At 38.7% G+C, this 21,866-nt stretch overlaps 1 protein-coding gene across 5 annotated transcripts in view; it reads right to left on the bottom strand.

Annotated features, from left to right (window-relative positions):
* The window catches only part of TTC17 (tetratricopeptide repeat domain 17), a 124,005-nt gene that overhangs the window by 65,919 nt on the left and 36,220 nt on the right, over window positions 1-21,866 (bottom strand). For all 5 annotated transcript variants that reach the window (XR_007518241.1, XM_049890918.1, XM_049890921.1 and 2 more), the window contains 7 exons: window positions 20,572-20,732; window positions 17,948-18,060; window positions 14,619-14,765; window positions 13,129-13,244; window positions 12,807-12,972; window positions 11,410-11,487; window positions 10,813-11,037 (listed from right to left, as the gene is read on the bottom strand). Coding sequence is in view for 4 of the 5 variants with exons in the window: in XM_049890918.1 (XP_049746875.1) it covers window positions 10,813-11,037; window positions 11,410-11,487; window positions 12,807-12,972; window positions 13,129-13,244; window positions 14,619-14,765; window positions 17,948-18,060; window positions 20,572-20,732 (1,006 nt within the window). In the remaining variant the exon portion in view is untranslated. The remainder of the gene's footprint in view (window positions 1-10,812; window positions 11,038-11,409; window positions 11,488-12,806; window positions 12,973-13,128; window positions 13,245-14,618; window positions 14,766-17,947; window positions 18,061-20,571; window positions 20,733-21,866) is intronic.

Genomic DNA, 21,866 nt, shown 5'->3' with positions numbered 1-21,866 from the left:
TTTATGGTGAGGTGTAATCCATACTAAAGGCTGCAGTCTTTGATCTTCATCAGTAAAGCATTTCAAATCCTCTTTACTTTCAGCAAGCAAGGTTGTATCATTTGCATAACGCAGGTTGTTAATGAATCTTCCACCAATCCTGATGCCCCGTTCTTCTTCATAACAGTCCAGCTTCTTGGATTATTTACTCAGCATACAGACTGAATAAATATGGTGAAAGGATACAGCCCGATGCACACCTTTCCTGATTTTAAACTACACGGTATTCGATTGTTCTGTCTGAAAGATCACCTCTTGTGTATATACAGGTTCACAATTAAGTGTTCTGGAATTCCCATTCTTCTTAATGTTACCCATAACTTGTTATGATCCACACAGTCCAATATCTTGCATAGTCAATAAAACACAGGTAAACATCTTTCTGGTATTCTCTGCTTTCAGCCAACATCCATCTGCAATCAACAATGACAGCCCTTGTTCCATGTCCTCTTCTGAATCCAGCTTGAATTTCTGGAAGTTCTCTGCTGGTGTCCTGCTGCAGCCATTTTTGAATTATCTTAAGCAAAATTTTAATTGCATGTGATATTAATGATATTGCTCAATAATTTCTGCACTCTGTTGGATCACCCTTCTTTGGAATGAGCACAAATATGGGTCTCTTCCAGTAAGCTGGCCATATAACTGTCTTCCGAATTTCCTGGCATAGACGAGTGAGTGCCTGCAGCACTGCATATGTTTGTTGGAGCATCTCAATTGTATTCCACAATTCCTGAAGCTTTGTTTTTCACCAGTGCCTTCATTGCAGCTTGGACTTTTTCCAGTTTTCAATCATATGTTACCTCCTGAAATGGTTGAACATCGACCAATTCTTTTTGGTAGAGTGACTCTGTATTTCTTCTATCTCCTTTTGATGTTCCTGCGTCATTCAATATTTTGCCCACAAAATCCTTCAATACTGCAATCCAAGGCTTGAGTTTTTTCTTCAGTTCTTTCAGCTTGAGAAATGCCGAATGTGTTCCTCCTTTTTGGTTTTCTAACTCCAGGTCTTTGCACATTTCGTTACAGTTTATTCTGTCTTCTAGAGCCACCCTTTGAAATCTTCTGTTCGGTTCTTTTACTTCATCATTTCTTTCTTTCACTTTAGCTACTCTACATTCAAGATTAAGTTTCAGAGTCTCTTCTGACATCCATTTTGGTCTTTTCTTTCTTTTCTGCCTTTTTAGTGACCTGTTGCTTTCTTCCTGTATGATGTCCTTGATGTCATCCCACAATTTGTCTGGTCTTCGGTCATTTGTGTTCAACACATCAAATCTATTCTTGAGATGGTCTCCAAATTCAGGTAGAATATACTGAAGGTCGTATTTTGGTTCTCGGGGACTTGTTTTAATTTTCTTTGGCTTCAACTTGAACTTGCATATATATGAGGAATTAATGGTCTGTTCTGCAGTTGGGCTCTGGCCCTGTTCTGCCTAATGACATTGAGATTCTCCACTGTCTCTTTCCGTAGATGTAGTCAATTTGATTCCTGTGTTTTCCATCCACTGAGGTCCACATGTATAGTTGCTGTTTTTGTTGTTGAAAAAAGGTATTTGCAATGAGTGAGTCATTGGTCTTGCAAAATTCTATCATGTTCTTTTTGACAATAAATGTGACAAGTTTTTCTTCAATCTGTCATTCCCAGCACCGTAGACCATATGATTTTCCGATTCAAAATGGCCAATACCAGTCTATTTCAGTTCACTAATGCCTAGGATACTGATCTTTAAACATTCCACTGCGTTTTTGACAACTCCTAGATTCGTACTTTGTACATGCCACGTTCCACTTATTAATGGATGCTTGCAGCTGTTTCTTCTCATTTTGAGTTGTGCCATATCAGCTAGTGAAGGTCCTGAAAGCTAGACTCTATCCATGTCATTAAGGTCAACTCTTCTTTTGGGATGCAGCTCTTCCCCAGTTGTCTTTTGAGTGCCTTCCAACCTGAGGGGATCATCTTCAGACATTATATCAGACAATGCTTAGTGTTTTTGTATTTGCTTGTGTGCAAACCATTTGTCCTATACTAATTTTATCACTGAAAATATTTTAAAAGACCTAAGAATGTTATATTCTCAAATCCCACATATATTCCTATGAAAAGCAACATCTATCATTTATCCACCTGCTTGCCCTTAATTGAGGCTGTTAGGTCATCAGAATGTCTCACTGTAACCAAGCCAAAGTATATAAAGCATTCCAAATTAAACAGGCCTAATCTAAACATCTTACATTTAAAGTACTATTTAATGGTTCACACCAGATACAAAATTAAATCCCATACTTAGATTTCAAAAGTATCTTTATATTTTATATAAGGAAAAAGGTGTTGCAATCACCCCCATGATCAGATTAATGGTTGTACAAGTATCTTGTGTTGAGATAAACAGGTTGGCATTTTGAAAAAAATGATAAAATTTTCATCAATTCATCAAGAAAATAATTACTGAATGTTTACTGTGTTCCAAGTACTGTTTTAGACACTAGGGATAAGACAGAAAGTAAAATGGATAAATCCCTGCCTCTGTGGATATTATAGGCTAGTGCGGGTGTAGACAGATAATAAAGGAATAATATGTAATGTGTCAGCAAATGAAACGTGATGGAAGAAAATATATCAGGTAAAGAGGTAAGTAGTATTGGAGTGAGGGGTTGCCATTACATAGAGTAGGAAGGGAAGAACTAACTGAGAAATTGGCATTTGTAAAAGCCTGTGAAGAGGTAAAGGGAAAGCTATGCTAAGTCTTGGTGGGGGAAGTCTTACAAGCAGAGAAAATGGGAAGGACAAAGGTCTTGAGGTGGGGGCATGCCTGGGTATGTTCAAGGAGCTGCAAGGAGGCAAGTGAGGCTTGAACAGATGAGCAATGGAATGATCTCATGTAGATGAGATCAGAAAAGCAACAGGGTCATGTAGGACCTTCTCCACCATTATAAATTCTTCTCTTTTTCTATGAGTTACACAGAGAGCTACTGCAGGGATCTAAACAGACAAATGACAAGATCTGACTTTTTATAAGTATCTCTCTGGTTGCTATAATGTGAAGAGACTATAAGGGGACGAAGGTGGAAGAATTTAGAAAGAAGGCTTTTCAAATAATCCAGACAAAAGATAATGGTGGCTTAAATCAGATAACAGCGGAGATAATAAAATGTAAAATTCTTGATATATTTTGAAGATAGAATCAGCATGGCTAGCTAACAGATTGAATTTGCCATGAAAGAAGGATGGCTCCAAGTTTTTGTCCTGAGCTACTGGAAAGATGGCTTACCATTTACTGCAGAGGGGAAGAATGGGAGGAACAAGTTTGGAACAATGTTAAGGGACTTGGTTTCGGCCCTTAGTTTTAGAGTGCCCTTTAGACATCCAAGAAGACCTGGTGGCGCCGTGGTTAAAGCATTTGGCTGCTAACCAAAAGCTCAGCAGTTTGAATTCACCAGCTACTCCGTGGAAGAAAGATGTGGCAGTCTGCTTTTGTAAAGACTTACAGCCTTGGAAACCCTATAGGGTCACTATGAGTCAGAATCGACTTGATGGCGGTGGGTTTGGTTTTTGGGTTTCGACGTGCAAGTGGGGATATCAAGTAAAATGTTGGCTAAAGGAGTCTGAAGGTAACTCAGTACAGAAAGGATAGTCTTCCCGAGATGTGGTGCTGGAACAACTAGATAGTCATGTGGAAAAGAATGAACTTTGATCCTACCTTACCATAAAGAAAATTTAATTTGAAATGGATCATAGACCTAAACGTACAATCTAAAACTATAATGCATCTAGAAGACAACAAAGAAGATCTTTGTATCTTTGAAAGTCAACCATTTAAATATCAAACCACAGGACAAAAACAAAACAAAATAAAATAGAACTAATTTTTCTAAACTTCTTGTGAGGACACTTTAAATCCAACAATAGAAATCACACAGGAGAAGACTGAAAAATTCAAGGGTTTCTCAAAAGCTGAAATAAAAAGGCAAATGAGGGAAAATATTTTTAACATACGGCATATAATGCCAAAAAAACCCCGAAAAATCAAACCTGTTGCTGTCGAGTCAATTCCGACTCATAGTGACCCTGTAAGACAGAGTAGAACTACTCCACAGGGTTTCCAAAGAGCAGCTGGTGGGTCTGAACTGCTACCTTTTGGTAAGCAGCTGTAGCATGTTGCAGGTCTTAACCACTGTGCCACCAGGGTCCCAAATGGCAGAAGTTAGACTTCATTATAGAGCTCATAAAATATAAAAAAACCTAACTTCTAACAAAATGAGTAAAATGCGTACACAAACCTTTACTTAGAAGATATTAATTAGAAGACAAAGAAATTTATGTTGCAACAGAGAAGTGAACTTTTTTAAACAAACGTTTTTAATAAATGTTAGTTAAAAAAAAAAAACCAAACCAAACCCAGTGCCGCTGAGTTGATTCCGACTCATAGCGACCCTATAGGACAGAGTAGAACTGCCCCATAGAGTTTCCAAGGAGCACCTCGTGGATTTGAACTGCCGACTCTTTGGTTAGCAGCCGCAGCACCTAACCACTACGCCACCAGGGTTTCCACTGTTAATTTAGAAGCAGTGTAATAACACTGGTTAAAGAGTGTGAGCTCTGTGGCCAATGCCTCTGAGTTCAAATCTGAGCTCTGTGACTAGGTAAATCCTTTAATTTTTCCAAATATTTAACTCTTACAGTTTAGTCATCAATAAAATGGGCCAATCCTACCTTACAGGGGTTTTGTGAAGATTAAATGAGTTATTATACATAAACTGCTTAGCTTGGTGCCTGGCTCTAGGAAACCATCAATAAAAGTCAGCAGTTATTTCAGCTGCCCAACTCTGGTGAAGATAGGTGAAACGAATACTCTTAGACCTTGATGATGGCACTGTATACTGGCCTAAATCGTCCGTCAGATTGGCATTTTGTACCTAAAGAAAAGGAAAAAAAAACCCCAAACCCCTTGCTGTTGAGTCAATTCCAACTCATAGTGACCCTATAGGACAGAGTAGAACTGCCCCCATAGGGTTTTCAAGGAGTGGCTGGTGGATTCGAACTGCTGACTTTTGGTTAGTAGCCAAGCTCTTAACTACGGCACCACTAGGGCCCCAATTTTGTACCTAGAGTCATCAAAGTATTCATTCTCTTATTGACCTAGTAATTCTACTGCTAGAAATCTTTCCAAAAAAATTATCTGAAACATAGAAAAGGCTTTACATAGAAAGGTAATCATCTAATAACAAAGCAGTGTTAGCAATTTAAATACTTAGTAACAGAAGAATAAGTTGTGGTATATCCATTCATTGAACATATACATACATACATATAAACAACCACATAAATTCATGGCTATAAAAACTATGTAGTAATAAATTTTTTATATAATAAACTTTAATAATGCCTGTACAGTAGAGCTGCAAGATTATGAAATATTTGCGTTACAGAAAAGCTTACAAGGAAATACTTCCAAATGCTGACAGTTTAGGGGAGGGAGACTGGTTAAGGTCTATTTTTGGGGTATCTACTCTGATCCATTTTTTTTTTTATTGTGCTTTAAGTGAAAGTTTACAATTCAAGTTAGTTTCTCATACAAAAACTTATGTGCACTTTGTTATGTGACCCTAGTTGCTCTCCCCACAATGTGACAGCACACTCCTTCTCTCCACCCTGTATTTCCTGTGTCCAATCAACCAGCTCCCGTCCTCCTCTGCCTTCTCACCTCACCTCCAGACAAGAGCTACCCACATAGTCTTATGCATCTACCTGAGCTAAGAAGCAAACTCCTCACCAGTATCATTTTATACCTTATAGTCCAATCTAATCTTTGTCTGAAGAGCTGGCTCTGAGAATGGCTTTAGTTTTGGGCTAATAGAGTCCAGGGGCCATGATCTCTGGGGTCCCTCAAATCTCAGTTAGGCCATTAAGTCTGGTCTTTTCACTAGAATTTGAGGTCTGCATCCCACTTTTCTCCTGCTCCATCAGAGATTCTCTGTTGTGTTCCCTGTCAGGGCAGTTGGTGGTGGCAGCCAGGCACCATTTACTTCTTCTGGTCTCAGGCTGATGGAGTCTCTGGTTTATGAGTTCCTTTCTTTCTCCTGGGATCATATTTTCCTTGTATCTTTGGTGTTCTTCATTCTCCTTTGCTCCAGGTGGGTTCAAACCAATTGATGCATCTTAGGTGGCCGCTCGCTAGCGTTTAAGAACCCAGACACCACTCACAAAAGTGGGATGCAGAACGTTTTCTTAATACACTTTGTTATGCCAACTAACCTAGATGTCCCCTGAAACCACGGTCCCCAGACCCCTGCCCCTGCTACTCTGTCCCTCAGAGTGTTTGGTTGTATTCAGGAGACTTCTTAGCTTTTGGATTAATCCAGTTGCACTGACTTCCCCTGGACTGTGTGCTGTCCTTCCCTTCACCTAAAATAATTCTTGTCTACTATCTAATTAGTGAATACCCCTCTCCCTCCTTCCCAGCCCACCCTCGTAACCATCAAGGAATGTTTTCTTCTGTGTTTAAACCTTTTCTTGAGTTCTTATAATAGTGGTCTCATACAATATTTGTCCTTTTGCAACTAATTTCACTGAGCATAACGCCTTCCAGATTCCTCCATGTTATGAGATGTTTCATGGATTCATTGTTGTTCTTTATCGTTGCGTAGTATTCCATTGTGTAAATACACCATAATTTGTTTATCCATTCATCCACTGATGGGCACCTAGGTTGTTTCCATCTTTTTGCTATTGTAAACAGTGCTACAGTGAACACGGGCGTGCATAAATCTATTTGTGTGAAGGCTCTTATTTCTCTAGGATATATTTCAAGGAATGGGACTGCTGAATCATATGGTAGTTCTTTTTCTAGCTTTCTAAGGAACTGTCAAATCGATTTCCAAAGTGGTTCTACCATTTTACATTCCCACCAGCAGTGTACAAGTGTTCTAGTCTCTCCACAACCTCTCCAACATTTATATTTTGTGTGTTTTGGATTAACACTAGCCTTGTTGGGGTGAGATGGTATCTCATAGTTTTGATTTGCATTTCTCTAATGCTAACGATTGTAAGCATTTCCTCTTTATCTGTTAGCTGCCTGAATGTCTTCTTTGGTGAAGTGCCTGTTCATATCCTTTGTCCACTTTTCAACTGGGTTATTTGTCTTATTTGGTGTTGAAGTTTTCCAGTATCTTGCAGATTTATGAGATTAGATGCTGATCGGATTTGTTGTAGCCAAAAATTTTTTCCTAGTCTGTAGGATGTCTTTTTACCCTTTTGGTGAAGTCTTTGGATGAGCAAAAGTGTTTGATTTTTAAGAGCTCCCAGTTATCTAGTTTCTCTTCTGGTGTCTGTGCATTGTTAGTAATGTTTTTTATACTGTTCATGCCATGTATTAGGGCTTCCAGTGTTGTCCGTATTTTTTCTTCCATGATCTCTATCGTTTTAGATTATTTAGGTCTTCGATCCATTTTGAATTAGCTTTTGTGAATGTTGTGAGGTATGGGTTTTGTTTCATTTTTTTGCAGATGGATATCCAATTATGCCAGCACCATTTGTTAAAGAGACTGTCTCTTCCCCATTTAACGGACTTTGGGCCTTTGTCAAATATGAGCTGTTCATAGATGGATGAATTTATGTCTGGATTCTCAATTCTGTTCCATTGGTCTATGTACCTGTTGTTGTACCAGTACCTGGCTATTCTGACTATTGCGGCAGTATAATATGTTCTAAAATCAGGTAGTGTGAGGCCTCCCACTTTGCTCTTCTTTTTCAGTAATGCATTACTTATCCGGGACCTCTTCCCTTTCTATATGAAGTTGGTGATTTGTTTCTCCATCTCATTAAAAGATGCCACTGGAATTTGGATTGGGATTGCATTGTATCTGTAGATCGTTTTGGGCAGAAAAGACATTTCTACAATGTTGAGTCTCCCTATCCATGAGCAAGACACGTTTTTCCACTTATGTATGTCTCTTGGTTTTTTGCAGGAGAGTCTTGTAATTTTCTTTGTAAAGGTCTTTTACATTTCTGGTTAGATTTATTCCTAAGCATTTAATCTCCTTGCGTGACCCATTTATTTTTCTATTTCTGTTGCAATACCACAGAATTTAACAACTATAGTTCTAGTATTATTTTAAAATACGGAAAGACAATTAATCTTAAAGGGAGATCTCCTTTCTTTGGAAGAATATTGTCTAATTGCCTTGGCTGGTGGCAAAATAAAGTAAACCAAGAGAAGTACTGAGGGGAATACAGCTGTTTTCAGCCTTCCCTTTGGATGCCCACTTCATCACATCCATATATAGCACCTGGCACATAGTGAGCATTCAATAAATATTTGATATACTTATTTGGCAACTTAACTTGCTGTATAGCATAGAGACTGTAAACTATTACTTAAAATCCAATTGAGAATTTGTGTATTTCAAAGGAAACTCTTTAACAGATAATGTTTTATACTCATACTTAAAAAGTTAATTGGGGGGTACCTTAAACAAATCTAAACCATTCATGCACACCTCATCTAAAGCTTTCTTTGGGTACGTAACTTACAGACATTTAAACGTTAGCTATGAAACCAATTTAATTGCATATTTATCGTAACTGTATTCCATCAAATCTAAGATACCATTAATTCTAATGGATTTCAGAGATGTTAAAATATGAAAAAGAATATCCTAAAGAAATAAGAGCCTTTACATGAACAGATATATGAACACCCATGTTTACTGCAGCACTGTCTACAATACCAAAAAGATGCAAGCAACCAAGGTGCCCATCAACAGATGAATGGATAAATAAATTATGGTATATTCACACAATGGAATACTACGCATCAATAAAGAACAGTGAGGAATCTGTGAAACATTTCATAACATGGAGGAATCTGGAAGGCATTATGCTGAGTGAAATTAGTCAGCTGCAAAAGGACAAATATTGTATAAGACCACTATTATAAGAACTTCAGAAATAGTTTAAACTGAGAAGAAAACATTCTTTTGTGGTTACAAGATGGGGGAGGGAGGGGGGAGGATGGGTGAGGGAAATTCACTAATTAGATAGTAGATAAGAACTACTTTAGGTGAAGGGAAAGAAAACACACAATAGAGAGGAGGTCAGCACAACTGGACTAAACCAAAAGCAAAGAAGTTTCCTGAATAAGCTGAATGCTTTGAAGGCCAGTGTAACAGGGGTAGGGGTTTGGGCACCATGGTTTCAGAGGACATCTAAGTCAACTGGCATAATAAAATCTATTAAGAAAACATTCTGCATCCCACTTTGAAGAGTGGCGTCTGAGGTCTTAAATGCTAACAAGCAGCCATCTAAGACGCATCAATTGGTCTCAACCCGGATCAAAGGAAAATGAAGAACACCAATGACCCAAGGTAATTATAAGCCCAAGAGACAGAAAGGGTCACATGAACCAGAAACTACATCAGCCTGAGACCAGAAGAACTAGATAGTGCCCGGCTACAACCGGTGACTGCCCTGACAGGGAACACAACAGAGAACCCCTGGGGGAACAGGACAGCAGTGGGATAAAAAAAAACCCACTTGCAGACCCCAAAATCTTATAAAAAGACCAGACTTAATGGTCTGACTGAGACTAGAAGGATCCCGGTGGTCATGGCCCCCAGACCCTCTGTTGGCCCAGGATGGGAACTATTCCTGAAGCCAAGTCTTCAGACATGGATTGGACTGGACAATGGGTTGGAGAGGGATGCTGGTAAGGAGTGAGCTTCTATGGATCAGGTGGACACTTGAGACTATGTTGGCACCTCCTGCCTGAAGGGGAGATGAGAGGGTAGAGGGGGTTAGAAGCTGGTGACATGGACGTGAAAAGAGAGAGTGGAGGGAGAGAGCGGGCTGTCTCATTAGGGACAGAGTAATTGGGAGTATGTAGCAAGGTGTATATAAGGTTTTGTGTGAGAGACTGACTTGATTTGTAAACTTTCACTTAAAGCACAATACAAATTATCAAATAAAAAAATTACTAAAAAAATATGAAAAAGATAAGTGGCATCTTAGAAACTATGAAATACAGCAACTAACTACAGAGCAGTGATATAACTTTATGGACTGCATGTGGGAGATTCAGGGCAAGAATACCAACCTACCTATCTATTCTTATCAAACGTTTAAACTGTGCTGTGCCCTGGTTGGTATGAAGATATTTATAAAGTTGTAAAACAGTACAATATTAAGCAGCGTGCATGTTGTGATTAAAGAAAAAGAAAACCAAGCCCATTGCCATTGAGTCTATTTCAACTCATATCGACCCTACAAGGACAGAGTAGAACTGCCCCACAGGGTCTCCAAGGCTATAAATCTTTATGGAACCAGATTGCCACATCTCTCTCTCGTGGAGTCACTGGTGGGTTCAAACTGCCAACCTTTCTGTTAGCGGCCAAGCGCTTTAACCAGTGTGGCACCACTGCCTACAATATTAAGCAGTGTGCATGCTGTGATAAGCAGGATAAAATAAGAACCAGATGTTTCAGACTGACATAAAAAAGAGGCACTGTATTTTTAGAAGCTATGTCACTCTTATCTAAATGTAAATTTCTAAAGCATTAACTGTACAATTATAAATTTCACTAATTTCAAATTAAAAAGACGAACGTTTCAAAAAGAAACAAAACAATCTTTTTTATGCTTTCTCTAAAAACATGTAAATTCTACTCTGAAAAACAAAACATGACATTTTCATGCCCTCCCTAGAAAAATACAAATTACACTCTGAATTTGAATTACCCAACATAGTATACATGGAGCTACAAAGAAACATAAAACCTCACCTCAGAGCTATTGACGGCCAAAGCTTGAAGCAGCAGCTTTGTGGCATCAAGATGAAGGCCGTAGTGAATCAAAAGGTTGGCCAAGTTCACAAGAGGAATGTCTTGGTATTGAAGTGGGGCTAAATTCAAAGCCCTCTGAAGACAGGCGATAGCAAAAGTGCTATTTCCTACTGCTCTCCAGTAGAGTCCTGCTTCATTGAGGATGAGCCAGACAGGAGCATTTGGCTGAAAAACCCCAAATATTTCAGTTAATACAAGAATACAGTATTCATTCTATACATTGCAATATATTTGCTCTATACAGGATTTTTAATAAGTACATTTTGACTTTCAGTAACAATTACTAAGGGTTTAAGAAACCCTGGTTGGCGCAGCGGTTAAACACTTGGCCGCTACCTGAAAGGTCAGCCGTCAAAGACCACCAGCCACGCTGCAGGAGAAAAGACCTGGTGGTCTGCTTCCATAAAGATTATAGCCTAGGAAACCCTATGGGGCAGTTCTACTCTGTCACGTGGGGTGGCTATATGAGTCGGAACTGACTCGTTGTCAAGTAACAGCAACACTAAGCTTTTAAGATGTGCAAAGCAGGTGACTCACCTTGTTAATAGCATGAAATAAGAAAGACCCAATTTCTTCTTCTGGGATAGTATAGTTATTAATACGGGAAAGCAAAATCTGAAAACATCAAAAGGAAGACCAACTCAATTTAAAATAACCGGAAAGACATTTTAAAAGAATTTCATAGATGGCAGTCTTTACCTGAGTTCCTCAGGAACAGCTAATTTGAATAGGTATTTTAATCATATATGTAACATGAGGTCATCAACAGACCAACAAGTGTTGACCTGCTGGCGTGCACTGACTTTGCAGACAATATATATGTAATAATACACATTGTTTCTTATTTTGTTATGAACCATCTGTGAGTAACAAGATTGGCTGTGAGAGGTTAACTGCTTAAGCTGCATGATGGATACATGGGATTCATTATACAATCTCTCTACTTTTCGATATATTTAAAATTGTCCACTAAAAAACATTAGAAGACATATACATACAAACACACACACATTAAGGCAATCTATGATACCCCATTAAAGTCAACCTATGTGTCCAGAACTGAATGAGAAATTATTCTGAAGACAACAGCATCTCATAGAAATCTGTTATCTTCAGTTGGAAAACTGCCACATCCCCAACTAATCTACTTTATGTTCTTGCAACATTTACGTAACTGTAAGCAACTCTAAGGCAGGGATCACGGTCTATTTATCTTCATATGCCTAGCTCCCAAAACACTGCCTGGTATATAATGTTTTTATTTTTGCCTCAGTAAATATTCGTTGAATAAAAGTAGTAACTGCTGATGGTTTTGAAGTTAAGTTTCATAAAAAGAGAGTTGTGATGGTCTCTTTTCTCTGTAAAGAGATAATTTTTTGATTTCTATCTACAGGGTGGTACCTAATATAATCTACACTCAGTAATAAAACATTCCAAGTTATAACTAACAGGAATTAAAGAAAACGGCACAACAGAACTTACTTATAATGTCTGTTAAGTGGTTATCCAATTTGTACAAATTCCTAAGTATATCATATAAGGCCAATGTAGGGTTGATAAGGCCATGGAAAGAGAACCTTCATGCTTTCAATTTACACAAACTTCTAGGGGACTGGGGGATGCAAAGCTAAATCAAAATGATAAGAATGACTTCCATTAGGTAAACTGGGAGTTCTGTTATTCATCTTCATAACACTTTGAGTCAAAGGAATGATGCTTAGGTGGTCCCCGAGGGACACTTTCCTATCACTTCTTCAATGGCATGATTGCATTACTGACTTCTCAATCATTTCACCAATACTTTAATTCTATTCTTCAGTTTTATAAATTTAAAGCTCACCAACTGCCTTCTATCAAATTTTCTGTTCCATCTAAGAGGCCTCTGAAGTCACCCAGAATGGACGGCAATAAACACCAGCCTAAGTGAGCCTTACTTTTCGTGCATGGTCATCTGGCATTTTGGCTTTCAGATCCATGCGGACCTCTAATTCTTTGACTAAGTAGGACAGAGTCTGGCTTTTTCTGTAGTCAGTTATGGAACAGTCTGGGGTTTGGGCCTCTTCTTCTGAAGAATAATCATCACTGCTGAGTTCGTGGATCCTGGCACAAGAAAAAGGAACAAGATTCATATTTTTAAAGTTTAGGTGACGTCAAGATAAAGACTTAACCTTTCAAGTCCAAGGCTGGTGCTCTCAAAGAACCGCCAGATGACAATCATGCAGAATCAGGTGCTTTGCCAAATCCACCAGCACTTGCCTGAGTCCTTTGTTTTCCGGTGGCAGAAAATAGGTTGGCAATTCCCCACCAATAGGGACTCTAGGGTAGCTTTCTGCACAATCTGCTCTTTTAGGCCATAGAACACGCTGTTTGTCCTAATAAAGAAAGAAAGTTTCTCATAAATTTCTTTGGGTTCAATCTTTCAACAGCTGATTGAGCTTTTAAAAGAACCTAAAATACTAAGATTATTAAATAGAAATTTTAATATTTTAAGATAAATGCGGTAGATACTATGGTTGTTTCCATAGTACTCCTTCTATTCCAGATTATTAGGCTAAATCAGTCATGGTAGTTCCACCTACTTTACCACAGACTGGTTCAGGGCTGGCCAGGCCTAAGTCAGCTGAGCCAATGAGTCACAAGGAGAGGCTTGCTTGGACTTCTGGGAAAGAAAAGCAAGCCTTAGTCTTTTATGCCACATGAACAAAAAACAAGTTGATCCAGTTGCTGCTGGCTGACATCTTATGACCATAAGGATAAGCTTCGGGATGAAGCCAATGCTGTGGATGGCAGAGTGGAGGATAGGAAGAAAAGGGGTCACTGATGACACTCCTGGGCCACTAAATCAACCAAACTCAAAGCTTGCCCAGTCTCTGAACTTCCTGTCAGATGAAGAAAGTTTTCTTTTTGTTTAAGCCAGTTTGAGCTGGAGTTCATTACTTGCACCTGAAAGCATACTTAAATTTAGAAACCTGGCACAGAGAACGATTCTTCCTTAAATTAAGTTTTTTTTGGCCAATGCTTAAAGTTTGTTTTTTGATTTATGAAATGTTCACTTTTCCAAATACAAACAATACATACTAGAGGCTTACTAAACTTATATGTTGAAGCTATCAAACTCTGAAGAATTTACAGTACATAAATCTGAGTGGCTGCATTAATCATTAGAACAAAAGCTCAATTAAATTCTGAACATTTAATGGTGAATAAAACATACATGGTCCTTGCCTTTATACCCTGGGATCACTATTGCTAGCATATAACCATTTCTTGGCTGACGGAGAAATACAGGATTTATTTATTAACTTGTTTACCATCTGTATCTTCTACTAGACTATAACCTCCAGCAGAACAAGGAGCTTGTCTACTATATTCCCAGCCTGGTACACAGCTGGAGCTTAATAAAATGATGTTGATTAAATAAATGAAGTATATACACATATACACTAGGTCAAGTTTAGAAACATGTTAAGGGTGGTAATTATACGTGGAGCTCAAAGCTTTGTATTGAAGTCAGGGTGTCTGTCCTCCTTACATGATTGGAAGGAAGAGCTAGATGAACACAGGGGCTATGTCTTACTAATTTGTTACCTAGCACAATGCTTCCATCTAGCAGAAGTTAAATAAATGTTTGCTGAACTAAGCAGAGCAGTGATGGGGCCATATTAATATCACTGAGATTGAGAACCACTGCTTTAAGAGATTGTGACTATTTGAGAAAACCCCTGCGTTATCCTCTATTAACTTACCCTATATGCATCAGAGTCCCTGCCCCAGATCCAGAGAATAGAATGGGCTACAGGAGAAGACTTGACTGAATCACTGATATCACTCTGATTTGCCTGAACATCAAAGTTCACAGACATCATACTAGAAGTTGATGAATCCTCACCAAACTAGAAAATGAAAAATTAAATCAAATTAGAGATAGAAAAGGAGTTATAACTCAGATTTAACTCAAATAAAAAATGTTAGTAAATACTCAAAATTAATAGGAAATTAAAGTATTTCAGTAATAAAGAAGTCAGATCTTTTAATTTTAAAAGCTATACCCAAACAGTATTCTCTCACTGATAATGCATAGCTATTAACTTTCAACCAACTTTGCCATTAATTATGAGAAAAATGGCATGGGTTTTTTTTCCTGTGCCTTTATTCCATAATTTAGACCCTTAGGTTTAATGATCAGCAGTATAGAGATATGGTTCATTACTCCCCTCTTTGGGGTTTAACTTTACTCAAAGAATTAGGTCTTTGTCCTTTGTTCCTGAGAAATAGCCTCTAAAACCATGAAATTTCCCCAGTAATCATAAGTGTACTTGATGAGGACTCCAGACCATATCTAACTTAACAGGTTATGCTAATAAGGTAACTCTTCGGTGTGGGGTGACAAGGCCGTAAAGATCCACCTTGGGTTATCAACCTCTTGATTACCTCATGATATCGGCCAACCTCAAGGAGAGGGGCTGGAGTCTGAATTATGTAATGAGATTGCCAATAAAAGTTCTGGACATAGAAGCTCCATGGGCTTCCTGGTTGGTAACAGACATCAATGCATGTGGAGGGTAGCACATCCCTCTTTGAGACATGGAAGCTCTGTATTGGGAACCTTTCCAGGCCTTGCCCTATGCATCTCTTCTTTTGTATCCTTTTTGCTATAATAAAACTATAATCATAAGTATTAACACTTTCCTGAGTTCTGTGAGTCATACTAGTGAATTATCAAACCCAAGTGAGTGGTGAGAGCCAGCAAGTCAGAAGTGATGGGGGGCTGGGAACTACTGAGCTTACGTCTGGTATCCTGAGGGGGCAGAACAAATAGCCAAATTTGTAGCCAGCAGGTTAGAAGTGTATGTATACGAGGGTTGGGGGGCTGTGGACTCCTGAGCTCATGGCTGCCATCTTGAAAAGGCACAGAGAAAACCACAAATTTGTAACCAGCAGGTCAGAAGTGAGGGTGCTGTGGGGACTTTTGAATTTGCAGCTGGCATCTGAAGTCTTGAGAAGACCTGGCAGTCTGGAGGACTGTGTCCTTTAATTTTGCAATCTGACCTAGCTCAGAGTGATTAGGGTCAGAGGAAGAAGTGTTGCATGTATAGCTGGTTGATCCTTACAGTTTGCTGTAGAAAGTGGGATTCTGAATTGTTTTTCCAAGCATCCTCCCCTTTCTGGACTAAAAACAACACTGCTGTATAAAACTGGTATGTCATGGGAAGAAGCAAGAGAACTTAAGAAAAGGCTCTTAAGGGTTTAATTTAGCTATCATTTAGGGTCTATAAACAATCAATCCCTAATAAAAGATTTAGAGGCTTAAAGGGAAAAAATGGAGATGAAATAATACAAACATATATTGCCTTCCTCCAAACCAGGGTAGAACAAAGTTTGATATTCTTACAAGATACCACGGTTCTCATGTCTTTCTGCAACCTTGCTAGATAAGGAGAATGGATGGAAGATATGAAAAAAAGGAAGGAATCTGGAGCTCTAGGCCTTTATGTTAGAAATAAATTCTTTCATGATAAAGTGGTGATACAATTTTTAAGGATATATAATAATGGAAACTACACTGGTACAAGGCTGTCTTCAAAATGGTCTGTCTTGACCCAAAAGTTACACTGGGTGTCAATCAGGGCTTCGTACTGGTTTGAATCACTTCAGTCAAGGCCAGTGAAGTGAAACTATAACAGACTGAAATTTTTAAAATTCAGGTGAACTTGAACGATAACTGGAAAGGGAAAAATTACAGGTCAAAGCCCAGGAATGGGAGGCTCAGAAGTGTAATGAGCCCTTTCAGGAGCCTGACACAGGAGACTGAGTTATTAACAGGACTGTAGAGAGTGACAGACATTCAAAGCAGCACAGTCAGGGGCCATCTCTAAGCGGGGCACCACTGTTTCTGGCTCTGCTCAAAATCTGAAGGGTAAGAGATTTGGTTGCTATGCAATATATATGCTGCCTCTGTTTTTTTAAGAGGGAGATTAAGTTTCTAGTAGGCCTTCAACCTGTAATTTTTCCTGTTCTGGTTACTGTTTCAGTTCACCCAAATTAAGAAAAAAAAAAAAAAATGAGTTTGTTTCAGTGTCACTTTCTCGGCAGAACCAGTTCAAAGCCTGGTTTCAATCTATTCCATTTCTGAACATTCCCTTTTCATCCCTTTAAAACACTTGGATTTAAGACAAGGACCTACAATCCCAGAGGCTGTGAGTCTGAGAGTGCAGTCTTCCTTTACTCCTTCATTCTTACATGTCCAAAACCAAACGCGGAATATTGCCAGAAGGCGAGTACCTCTGGACACTTTTATATCTATGATTAAGGACATGGTGGGTTTTCTATAATAACAGGATAAATATTTCCCATATCCTTTAGGATAATACTTGGCATTTTAGTTGGGCTTAATGTCTATACCACTCATTCAACATCAGTTACAGGCTATTTGGTATCATTATAATTGTAAATTCTCCTTTCCCAACTAGATAGGTTAGGACTGTGTATATGTACATGTGAAAGACCACTTGCCTAACAATAAACCAAACCAAAACTAAACCCACTGTCACTAAGTCGATTCCAACTCACAGAGATCCTACAGGATAGAGTAGAACTGCCCCATAAGGTTTTCAAGGACTGGTTGGTGGATTTAACTGGCAACCTTTTGGTTAGAAGCTACAGCTCTTCACCGCTACACCACCAGGGCTCCTGCCTAACAACTGTGCTTAATAAACATTTTCTGTTGGTGGCAATCATTTTGTTAGCAATTTGGCTGAGACAACATAATTGGACTGACGACTTTACAAAAGAGACAACATGACTCCTTTTTCCCCTATTTTAAGTTATAGGTATTACTCCAGTAGGTTGAGAAAGAAAGAGGAAGGCTTTGAGTTAAATACTAACAGTACCCCAATCCAATCAAATACAGCATATACAGACAGTGTTCTGGGAAAAAGAAATGTCATCCATGGAGTAACTGAGTAAAAAAAAAAATTTTTTTTTTTATACTCCCCACAAAATCTGACTTTATAAAAATAATGCTCAAAGTCTTAATCTACATGACAGTCACAAATTAAAAGACCAAGAAAAAGACCTGAACATAGTCCACATTTTCAAAGATATCTCCACGATGGTAGCGGACAGGCTGGTCCCACTGGCAGTGTAAACTATGCTGCTGGTTGACCAGACGGCATATTTGATGATTTCCTGGAACAGAAAAATTACAAATGATGAGAGGTCAGAAGTACATACGTGATTTTCTTAGCTTGAGTCATTTAGTTTCAACCCTGTATCCCTCAGAATATAGCAGAGCACTCACAGCGGGTAGTTATGCAGGCAGACACTCATTACTGGCTAAATTAAATCACTCTAAAGCCTCAGTTTCCCCACCTATAAACTGAAAAGAGTCCACTAGCTGATTGCCAAGGTATCTTCTGGCAATTACATTCTCAGACTGTAAAATCTATCGATTCCCAAGTTTTAAGAGGCTTTGACAATCTCTCTGGAGAGAGTTTGCTTTATATACACCAAACTTATATATAAGAACTCTGGTTGCATTTCATTACAGACTGAGCAGGAAATAATCCCAAGGACTGAACATATCTCTTGCACTCAAAATCAAAAAGAAAACTTGTGAGGTGGATTGTAAATGGTTATAGCTAAAGATCAATGGCAGACTGGTTTTCCAGGCCAATATACGTATCAAGGAGGAAGGGTATAATTTAAGGGATTCTGTCAATTTACTTTCTGGTGTCAAGATGTCATATCTGCTCCCTTGGGGTCTGATCAGAAACTAAACATTTTAGATATAATCAAAACCACAAATTTACTGCCAACCCAAGATCCACTAGATCTAGAACTTTGTTCTTTCTATTTTTGGGGTCACAGATCTTCCCTAAGAGATTTTAATAAAAGCTTTATACCTTCTCCCCTGAAAAAAACTGTGTACGTACACAATTCTGTATATAATTTTGGGAGGATTTCAGAACCCCTGGGAATTAATCCATTGATCCAGGTTAAGAATTCCTGCCCTAGACAAATCCTAGTCTAAAAAAAAAAATTTTTTTTCTCCTTTTTTAAAGGGGGTAAGAAAAAACCAAGAAACAAAAGATGTTTAGCCTTATTGCCAGTCTTAGCGCAAGAGTATGGGTGCTTTGTTTCCAGGGTGTGTCTGGCTTGTGTTCATGTGGTGTAAGACCCTGTGAGTCAAGAGTATAGCTTGAATTCCGAACAGTAGCACCAGGCATCACCTGGGGGCTTGTTAGAAGTGCAGAATTCAGTAGAGGCCTACGGAATCACAATCTGCCTTTTTTTTTTTTTAAGTTTACATTTAGTATTTCAATAAGTGAATAATGAAAGCAATTACATGAAGTACATGGAGCTGTTGGGGCACATACAAGGGGCATCTAATCCAAATGTGGGGAACCACAGCAGGTTTCCGGGTAGAAAGGACACCTGAATTGAAACCTTAAGCATATGTAACAATTAGTCAAATAAAGAAAGAAGGAGAAAAAAACTTTTATTCTAGGGATAAGAAAATTTAGGAGTCAGAAATGTTGGTTTTGAGTTCTGGCTCTGCCACCAACTAGAATAATAAACATGTAATAACTAAAACTGTTGTGTATTCTGACTCATAGGAACCCTACTGGACAGAGAAGAACTGCCCCACACAGCTTCCAAGGAGCAGCTGGTGGATTCGAACTACTGACCTTTGGGTTAGCTGCCGAGCTCTTAACCACTGTGCCACCAGGGCTCCACTAGAGTAATAATTATGTCTGTTTTAATATGTACATATTCTTAACAACAACAACAAAAAAGATTACAGCCTAGGAAACCCTATGGGGCAGTTCTACTCTATTGCATGGGGTGGCTATGAATTGGAACTGACTCTGTACCCGGCAACAACTACTACTCAGGTGAATTCTTCTAGGGCAGCTGAAATGAACACCCTGGCCTTGGAAGACATCTCCCTGTATAAATCCTTGTTAGGGGGAACTGGAGCCATGAGGTTAGTTAAGACCTCCAGTCTCTATAAGGAAGGAGAAGTAGTCAATTTTGCACATTGATGAGAACCACTGTGAGCAGGTGGTAAAAAGTTGTGGTCACTGCACATAGGTCTTTCACGGGAGAGGTATTAAAGCATTACAAGTGTGAGATCACTAAAAAGACAAACTGACTGTGAAGAGCCACCAAACCAAACCCCTTGGCATCAAGTCAATTCTGACTCATAGCAACCCTACAGGGCAGGGTCGAACTGCCTGACAGGGTTTCCAAGGAGTGACTCGTGGATTCGAACCACTGACCTTTTGGTTAGCAGCCAAATGCTAAACTACTGTGCCACCGTCAAACCGTTCCAATAATCATCATCTACAACTCTTTCTCTTAAAACAGAATCTGCATTTTAAAGAGATCTCCAGGAGATTCATATACATATTAAAATCAGAGAAGCACTGATGTAGGGCACAGAGGGCAAATAACCGTTAAGATTCCCAGGATCTAAAAGTCTTAGTTTTACTTCACTGTGTGAATTAAAAGAGCAAAAAGGACCCAATCAACTCTCCAGGCCTCCTGGTAAACTCACTGTAATGTACCTTGATTTTAAGATTGAGTGGAGTCATAAAAACACCTTTACTCTGCTTTATGGCTACACAAAGTTATGACAGCATGCTAGAAGTGAATTTCCTCACCTGTCCTCAATCACTGAGAATTAATACTTACCTAATTGCGCCTCTTTTGCCATCTGAGTCTCATGGATGATATTTCTTAAGATTTGCTCCTCCTGAATCAGCTTATGTTTTTCCAGGATCTCCTGCTGTCTCAGGTAGTGGTCGTGCTGTTTTTGATACTCTTTCAACTCATTCAGTGTTCGCTGGAGGGATCTTAGCATTTTTTAATGTCAGGAAAAAAGTTACAGAGCTTTAAAATGGTGGCTTTTTAAACCCACTTAAATGCAGAAACATTCTGGTTCTCAGCAATGATTGCTACACTTTGTCTTTTATTTTAACACGCAACCATTGTATCACAAGTTCAAGAATAAGAGGAATAAATAAATGCTATTCTCTTACTAAAACTTGGGGGTAAAAAGATGGATGTGGAATTCCTCCCTTAAATATAAATATCTTGACATTACATGGTGTGCTGGGCTTTTCAGGTACCATAAAAGATATGTAACAATATACTATAAATAGTTACATATTTAACAACTTCATTTCTCTCCATAAAATCTGTGTTACTTACACTCACATTCGAAGTCTTTCTAGAACCCTTCCCTGCTTTTAACCTTTTCCTTCGATCTTACCTAAAAATAAGAGTAAGAGGGCCACAGTAGTACCTTGATCTCACACTCTAGCTCCTGGGATAACAGATTCTGGGAAAAACCACACAAAACTTCTGCTTAGAAAGAAATATTCTCTACCACCTGATTTCAATAAATCAGCTGCTTGGTTACATTCAGTCACAAAACTCTTATTACCAGCTATACCGGAACAAATGGAGATTCAGGAGCTGTACAGACTGGGTACGAGAGAACTAGTTCCATTCTTAGGAGCAAACTTTGGAAAGAAGCTCAATTTTACGAATGAAAACAAAGCTAGGGCAAGTTCTGAACAGAAGCCAGTTATAAACAAACTGTCACTGCTTCCTTTTCACTCCATTATGCTTTAAACAGATTGAAAAGTAAACAAATACAGAAGTTTAGTGGGTTCCAAATTTCCATTTAATTCTCAATAACCAAAGTAGACACAAAAATATGAAGGATAATTCTTTAAGAGATGAACGATTCACTTCGGAGTGTTGCTGAGTTTCTTAACTGCTCCTATTATTTGTGGAATTGAAATATATTTTGTATTAAGTATACTACAAGGATCAAGTACAACAGAATCCCATTACCGTACATTTTAACACACACACTTGCCCAAATTGTGGGCCAAACAATGTCTCTCTGCTCCACATAATTAACAGAACAATAGCCTAATCCTAGGAGCCAAAGAAGAGAAAGATCAAACAGAGCACAT

Source organism: Elephas maximus, chromosome 7 (assembly GCF_024166365.1).
Source record: "Elephas maximus indicus isolate mEleMax1 chromosome 7, mEleMax1 primary haplotype, whole genome shotgun sequence".
Lineage (NCBI taxonomy): Eukaryota > Metazoa > Chordata > Mammalia > Proboscidea > Elephantidae > Elephas > Elephas maximus.
The sequence above is the reverse complement of the archived record's forward strand: the minus strand, read 5'-3'. Positions and strand labels throughout refer to the sequence as shown.